This window comes from Loxodonta africana, chromosome 18 (genome assembly GCF_030014295.1).
Source record: "Loxodonta africana isolate mLoxAfr1 chromosome 18, mLoxAfr1.hap2, whole genome shotgun sequence".
Classification (NCBI taxonomy): Eukaryota; Metazoa; Chordata; class Mammalia; order Proboscidea; family Elephantidae; genus Loxodonta; species Loxodonta africana.
Window position 1 is genome coordinate 40537200 of NC_087359.1, and position 8240 is coordinate 40545439.

General features: G+C 43.4%; 1 protein-coding gene across 4 annotated transcripts in view; it reads right to left on the minus strand.

The window, feature by feature from the left end:
- The window catches only part of SPAG9 (sperm associated antigen 9), a 135114-nt gene extending 127134 nt beyond the window's left edge, over positions 1-7980 (minus strand). Inside the window, exon 1 of one of the 4 annotated variants that reach the window (XM_064271236.1) lies at positions 7597-7980. In XM_064271236.1, coding sequence (XP_064127306.1) covers positions 7597-7899 — 303 coding nt within the window. In that variant the 5' untranslated portion in view covers positions 7900-7980. Of the gene's footprint in view, positions 1-4113; positions 7472-7596 lie in introns of those variants that run through there. The other 3 variants (XM_064271235.1, XM_064271237.1, XM_064271238.1) reach the window with 3 other exon arrangements.
- Positions 7981-8240: the final 260 nt, after the last annotated feature.

Sequence of the window (8240 nt, forward strand, 5' to 3'; positions counted from 1 at the left end):
ACATATATATACAGAGAGGTAAGTAAAACACTACTGAATTTAGATGGTAAGTATAGAGATGACCAATGTACCTTTAATTTTTCTGTATGTTTGAAAATTTTCCTAATAATATTGGAGGGGAAATTTTACAGAAAAAAAAATTCACTAATCTTAAGAAAAAAAGGTTTCTAATGATAATAATCCCATACCCTCAACTTCAAAACTTCTTCTTTGTATTAATATGTAAATTCCCATGGTTCAGTTCAAACATAACTATTATGCTAAACTACTAGACGTTGGAATTCTTAAGTGAATAAGCCACAGTCCTGTATTCAAACCAATAACTAAATATTGCTGGCCAAGATTTCAAAATGTATAAAATCCACACATATAAAAAACCAAACCAAACCCATTGCCATCGAGTCAATTCTGATACATCTCTAAATATCAGCTTTTTGAATATACATATTACATACATTATTTGGCTGCTAATAGAAAAGTCGGCAATTTAAACCCACCAACCAACCGCAATTCAGGAGAAAGATTTGTAGCAGTCTGCTTCCGCCTTGGAAACTCTATGGGGCAGTTCTACTCCGTCCTATAGGGTTACTATGAGTCAGGACTGGCTCAAGAGCAGTGGGCTTAGTTTTGGTTTATGTTGATGTATCTGGTCTCAATGATTTATTTAGGTAACGGCTGTATTAATTATGGGTGCTAAGCACAGCAAAAAGAAAAAAGGTGTTTTTTAAAATAACTCAGCCATTCGTCAACAGAACAAAAGAACACGCATTTGGCTAGGTTCTAGTTACTAGTTCTCTTGGGGACCAAAGGTTTGATATAATTTAAGTACACAGCATGCAAGTAAAGGTAAGCTAAGGAGTCCAAGAAAAGGGAACCTAGGTCTCTTTAGCACAGGGCTGGATCAGTGACCTACAGTGCATGCCACAGGAATCTAGTGAGTAGTCCTTACTCTACTAATCCAGTACCTCTGACTAGAGGTGTCGGATCTAGGTACTTTCCATTAAGTACCATGACCAGACTGGTAAATGTGGGGACGCCATGGCTATCAGGGGCACATATAGTATCTCACTTCGGTATCTCTGAAGGTATAGATGGGTTAATATCTGTCTTAAGAGCTGAAACAATGGTTAACTGATTATCATTTCAAAACACAATAACCACACAGAGATACCCCTAGAGAACAAATGAAAACTGTTCATTTCAGAAAGTGCCTGGCAGTGGGGACTGACAAGGCAGGGCACACCTGGTCTGACAACTGGCAGTGCGAAGCTTGTCCAAATGAGTCAGCAAAAAAAAAAAGGGCATCTTTTAAATATGAAAATACGCACTGTTAAAAATGTAAAGTGTGTTTTAAAATGTATTTCCTTTATGTACAAAATAAGTCAGGTAATACAGAAATCAATGAAACACTAAAACATATTTTGAGCATTCTGAAACTTTATTTGAATGAATAAGGCCTAACATTCCAAAAAGCTGCTGGCCCTTGCTCTAATTGAACCAGGAAAGAAATTAAGTCAGCACTTGCGTCAGCTCTTAGACCAAATTCTTTAGTCCACTGAAGATATCACAAGACGCTGGTTTCCAAAACCCACTGGACAGGTTCCAGAGGGGCTTCACCATTAAAATTAGTCTGAAAACTTTAATAAATAACATGTATATTCAAACATGTAAGATGCCAAATGCTAACACACCACGGATCAGCAACACATCCTTCTGTATTGCCAGACCAACCTGTTCACCTGCCAGTTCTGTGCATATAACTGAACTGCCCTTCACCTGCTGCTCCACTTCAGTGAAATGAAACCTGTTGTGTTGTTCTCAGCTGCCATCAAGTGGGCCACCAACTCACGGCAACCCCATGCACAACAAAACACTGCCAGGTCCTGTGCCATCCCCCTGATCAGTTGTCGATCTGACCATTTGATCCACAAGGTTTTCACTGGATGATTTTTGGAAAGAGATTGCCAGGCCTTTCTTCCTAGTCTATCTTAGTCTAGAAGCTCTGCTGAAACCTGTTTAGCATCATAAAAACCAAACCTGTTGCCGGTGACTAGCAGCAACCCTACAGGACAGAGTAGAACTGCACCACAGAGTTTCCAAGGATCACCTGGTGGATTCAAACTGCTGACCTTTTGGTTAGCAGCTACAGCACTTAACTTCTACACCACCAGCATTTAGCATCATAGCAACATGGGAACCTCCACTGACAGACCAGTGGTGGTCACATGAGGTGCACTGGCTGGGAACTACATGTGGGTATCCCAAATGGAAAATGAGAATTCTTCCACTGAACCACTAATGCTTCGAATAAAACTTTGCTATTATATATGTTTTGAAATAAAACATATATAATAGCAAAGTTAAATACCCTAGAACAACAGATTTGATAGTATTAAGGCTAGAACTTTGAAAAATCATCACAAGTACTAATTTTAAATAAGAGATTGACTACTCAGAGCACAAAGTAAACAATGTTGAAGCAAAAGTGGAGTTTCTGTTTTTTAACTTCCTAAATCCTTAACAGGCACCATCAACAATTATAAGCTGTGAGTATGCAAAATTATTCCTTCACTTCTGTCGCTTCATAAAAAGTCACAAAACTCAGTTATAAAACTTGAAAATTCACTGCAAATTATTTTACAAATCAATTGAAATTTCAATAGTTTTGATTAAAATTTTTATGAATAAGAATTATAACCAATAAAAAAGAGCACTGAATGTCAATGCCTGTTTTCCTGCCCACCTGTCTTATCACTCCCATGTTTATACACTTCCGATGAAAACAACCTGATTAGTGTCTTCATGTTGTTGTTAGGTGCTGTCAAGTCGAGTCAATTCTCATAGCAACCCCATGTAGAACAGAACACTGCCAGGTCCTGCGCCATCCTCACAATCTTTGTTATGCTTAAGCCCACTGTCGGAGCCACTGTGGCAATCCATCTCATTGAGGGTCCTCTTTTTTGCTGACCTTCTACTTTACCTCTAAAAAATACTTCCTATAAAATACCAATTTTATTACTGCTGTAAGTATTGATTTGTTGGGGGAAAATTAATTAGAAAATTCTCAGTATCTCTCACCTCTACATTTAATCACCCTATTTTTTTTTTTAAAGCAAAAAAACACATAAAAGAAGCAATCACAAAATCACATCACAAAATCTCATTCCCAACAAAGGATATTCTCTCTTCAGCCCATTCTCTTTATATATGCTTCTATCACACAAGGAGGGAAGGGAAAGTGGATGAAGAAGGTACCTCTTCATTTTTATTTGCAATCTCCCTCCATCCAATGTTGCTAAATGAACTCTCACTTTAAGAATAATTGCAAAGAAATAAGAGGGGCAGAGAAACTACAGGACTGGAAACACAACAACCAGAACGCACTTAAGGAGAATGCTGGCACATTGCGAAAAATGTAACTAATGTCACTGAACAATCTGTGTAGAAACTGTCAAATGGGAACCTAATTTGCTATATAAACTTTCACCTAAAACACAATAAAATATTATTAAAAAAAAAAAAAAGAATAATCGGAATAAAAATATGCTGAGCAGGACAGGGCACAAAGAATGCAGGCACCTGGGTCCCTGTTGACAGCGCTCAGTTGCTCAACTTATCTGCAACCATTCTCCCTCCAGGCGTCTTGTCCCATGAAATACTACAACTCCCTTATACCTGAGCCATTTTAAACTGGGTACGCACGTCATGCAGCCCACAGCATCCCAACTGATATAATCCCTTGTCAGCCAGACACTTGCACCCAAACGGAACGTATGGCCCAGTTGATTGGTCTTCTGCTTCCAGAAGACTCTTTAGGTTTTTCCACACCATGCCCTGCCAAGAGGAGCCCCAAACCAGTGAGAAACACAGCTCCCCCCGGGGGAATTTCACAACCTCAAGATCTGGGGGAAACTCTGCCCAGAGCAGTCAAATGCTCAAAATACAGAGCCAAAGGATTGGGGGAGGGGGAGGATGGGCGGAGAATCCTGTTTAAGGACAATGTCCAAAAACCTCAAAAAAAAGAGTAACAGTAATAAGAAATAAGGCCCAGAGAATCACCACTCAAAACTAAATTTCTAAGAAAAAGGTTCTGTAACTCATTTGTCTACTCACCTGGAAAGGTTTCTTTCTTTTTTTTTTTTTCTTCTTTTTGGTAATTGCTAAAAGTAAATCATGCATATATTTAAAGAATCAGAAAACATGAACAAACAAAAACAGAAAAACCGTTAACATACTCAATCCAGGAGTATTTCCTATTAAATATATCTTTACATCATTTTCTATCCAGATTTTTATTCAAAAAAATTACTGATTTACAAATAAATTATCAACAGGATTCACAGAGCTTACTCTGGATAAAGCAAAGGGCAAGGTCTCACTGAAGAAGTGAAATTTAAGCAGAGAAGAAAGTGAGGAAAGAGCAGGTAAAGCTCTGAGGGAAGAGTGTTCTAGGCCAAGGGAACAGCGGGGGTGAAGGTATCAAAGACAGGAATGGCAGGGGTGGCTGGAGCAATGAGCCAAAGGGGAGAGTGGTAAACAATAACAAAAGGGATTTTCTCAATCATCAGCAATTGAAATTGGTCCCAAGTCCGTCTAAAATCAGCCCTCCTCGTCTGGGGTCTTAAAAGCTAGCAACCAGCCATATAAGATACATCAGTTGGTCCCAACCCACCTGGAGCAAAGGAGAATGAAGAACACCAAAGACACAAGGAAAATACTAGCCCAAGAGACAGAAAGGGCCACACAAACCAGAGACTCCATCAGCCTGAGACCAGAAGAACTAGATGGTGCCCAGCTACCACCAATGACAGCTCTGACAGGGAGCACAACAGAGAATCCCTGACAGAGCAGGAGAAGAGTGGGGTGCAGAACTCAAATGCTAGTAAAAAAGAACAGACTTAATGGTGTAACTGAGACTGGAGGGACCCCAGAAGACATGGCCCCCAGAATCTCTGTAAGCCCAGAGCTGAAACCCATTCCCAAAGCCAACTCTTCTAAGATTAGACTGGACTATAAGACATAAAATGATACTCGCAAAGAAAGTGCTTCTGAGCTCAAGCACATACAGAAACTAAACGCGCAGCTCCTGTCCAGAGGCAAGAAGGCGAAAAGGGACAGGAGCTGGCTGAATGGACACGGCCAGGATGGAAAGGAGGGGTGGCCTGTCACGTTACAGGGAGCGCAGCTAGGGTCACATAACAATGTATGTATACATTTTTGTATGAGAAACTAACTTGAACTGTAAATTCACTTAAAGCACAATAAAAATAATAATAAAATCAGCCCTCCTTTAGTTTATTTTTAAAGGCTTACTAACTCCACAAAAAATTTTTTTAATAAAAGCAAGGAAAAGACAAAAGGTATTCAAATTAAGTCATATCATTATAATAAAGGTGAAATTTCTGACTCCTTGCTGAGAATTCCTACAAGCAAGAGATTACGGCAGCCTCACACACTCCTAAGACATTCTCACCACTTATATACTCTCCTAAATTTCCACAACCAAAAAAAAAACCAGGGCTCACTTTCTGATGATCAACACTTTCCATTCTTTCACATTACTTTTGCTATAATAGTGGACTCCGAGCCTCCATGTTAAAGGCTACAAAACACAGAAAATAAAATGCAGAATTCACTTTGCATACTGGCCTAAGAAAGACTGAATTTCTGGGTACTAGGTAAAACTTGATTTATTATCTTACATGAAAACTAATAAGACGTGGTTTTACGGTTGCGGTCTGGGAGTTGGCTCATCTAGCATTTCATGAATGTTTTCAATTCTCAGGTCATGGACCTTGTCCAGAGGTTTCATTATGGAGAATTCATAGATGTGTGTGTCTGAAAAAAGTATAAACTATAAAGAAAGTCACTGGACAGCCTATTTTTAGAGTTATTTACTTAAGAAATTAATGTACAACCCAGTGCCTAGCAATTGGTCAGTTTTATTTTCTGATTCTGCAACCTGTGGCAGATGGTGTTTTTGCACGTGTGTCCCTGGCAATGCGTCCATGTTTATACATGGACTGAGAGGAGTTTAAGGCTGGAGGGAGCAATTCCTTTACCCCAGATGACAGGTGATGCTGGGCCTGCTCCACACCTGTATGTATATGTGGTTAATTCCCCAGGCTCTTCCATGTGCATCCAGACATATAAGGCCTATATGACCACGAAGACATGGCATGGCATTTCAGAAGCAGTGCTTGACCTCTGTTCTACAAACAGTGTGAATAAACAAGTGGAAACTCTGATCCTGTCCTGATTTGATTTTTCAACCCCTCCTTCCCTATATACTTGGAAATACTCTGGAAATAAAGTCAGTTTTGTTTGGCAAATTCAATGGCATTCCTTGAAAGGAGTGAATCACAAAACCAGAGCTAAAGATCATTATTATAGGCAAGCTTTACGAAAGAAAGGAAAAGAACTATCTGGTGCAAAGGTATGTATGGAAAAAAAGTAAACAGGGTTACTAATTAGTGTTAGGAAATGATTTACCAAACAAATTTTACATTCTAAATACTTTTTTAAGTATTTTAGAAAAATACTTTGTTCCTCGAATAAGTATGTAGTCTCCTTCAATAACCATGCATTTAACCAGGTGTGCTAGATGCTGGAGAAACGCTATGCCTGCCATAGAAATAATGCCAACACAGCCTGACAGTTAAAATTCTTGACTCACTCCAGAGCTCCAAAAGCTTCAGAGACTGGAAGTGAGGACACTGAGGTCACTGATGAGGTGGTAGAGTTAACAGCTTGCCATGTTCACTTGTAAGGTGCAGTCTGAGAAAGAAACTTAGAAGGGAAAAGAGTTGCCAACAGTCACCTGCATTTCCTCAACCCCACCTTCCCAGTCCTCTTTATAAAAAAAAAACATTTTTTCAAGGGAACTGTCCAAGGTTACCAGTTGATATGGGGGAATGCTTTGGCGTGGAATACCAATAAAATGAAACTGTATACTCTATATATTTATAGAGCATTGCTATACAACATCCAAGTGTTAATAAAGTGTCAACCAAGCCACATAAAATGTGAAATAAGGCCTCTTTCTTAACAGGATTAAAACGTCAAGAAGGAACTGACCGAAAGAGGGAGATCTCTAACTTCCCAAAGCAGCAACCCCTGGAAAGGTCCTAGAGCCAGCGGAAGTTCCATATCCAGGACAGAACTGTTTAACCACCACTACCACTACCCCCACCCCCGTGGTAAAAGTTTGAACCGCAATCTGATGATCCTACCGTGGTCGGAAACTTCCCTAAACAACAAGAAGCAACCAGACACACTAAAATCTCCACCCCCGGCCAACCCGAGGTGCCCTCATGCCAGGCTGTTTCTTCCTCTCTGGGCCTTGCTTCCCCCCACCTCACTCCCTTTCGCGGCCCCTCACTATTCTGCCTCTGCTTCCAACGCCCGCCCGGGGTCCCGGGGACCACCGCGGCCGCCGGGCTCGGTCCCGGGAGGCCTCGGCCTTAAGTCAGACTTCCAGGAGGCCCAGACCCGGGCCCGGCCGCGACCCCCGACCCCGGCCCGCCCTGGGCCCGGCCTCCGGCCCACCCGGCCGCGAAATCCACGGCCCCCGCCCCGTCGTCCGCTGGCCCTTACCTCCTCGGCGTGCTTGCGCAGCGCCTTCTCCCGCTCGTACTGGGTGATGAGCTGCTCGTTGTCGTCCCGCAGCAGCTCCAGCTCCACCTGGTGCTCCTGGTCCTGCGCGAACACCGAGTCCAGATTCTCCAGCACTGCCACCACCAGCGGCATCAGCTCCTTGACCACCTCCTCGTCGTAGCGCCCGATGAGCCGCTCGAACTCACGGTAGATGGAGCCGGCCAGGCCGGACACCCGCTCCGACATCACGGCCCCGGAGCCGCCGGGCTCCTCCTGATAAACCACACCGTCCTCCAGCTCCATGGTGGCGGGGGGGCAACCCGGGGCGTCGCCGGCTGAGGGGGCGGCACGGGCCCGCACGGGACCGGCCCGGCTGGAGCTGGGGCTGGGCCCGGTGGGGTGGGGGCCGGGGCCGGGCCCGGAGGAGGGGAGGGGTGGGGTGAACGCACTCACCCCAACTGCCGCTGCACCAACTGCCGGAGCGGCCGGGCCGCGAGCGCCACACGTCACCGCGGGGAGGGACTGGCGCCGCGTCTACCCGAGAGGCGGGACCTCGCGGGAGCCCAGGCGCGGTTGGGGGAGGAGTCAGTTACGTCATCGTGCGCCGGCCGTGGGCGGGAGCCGTGGCGTCAACATCCGGCGCC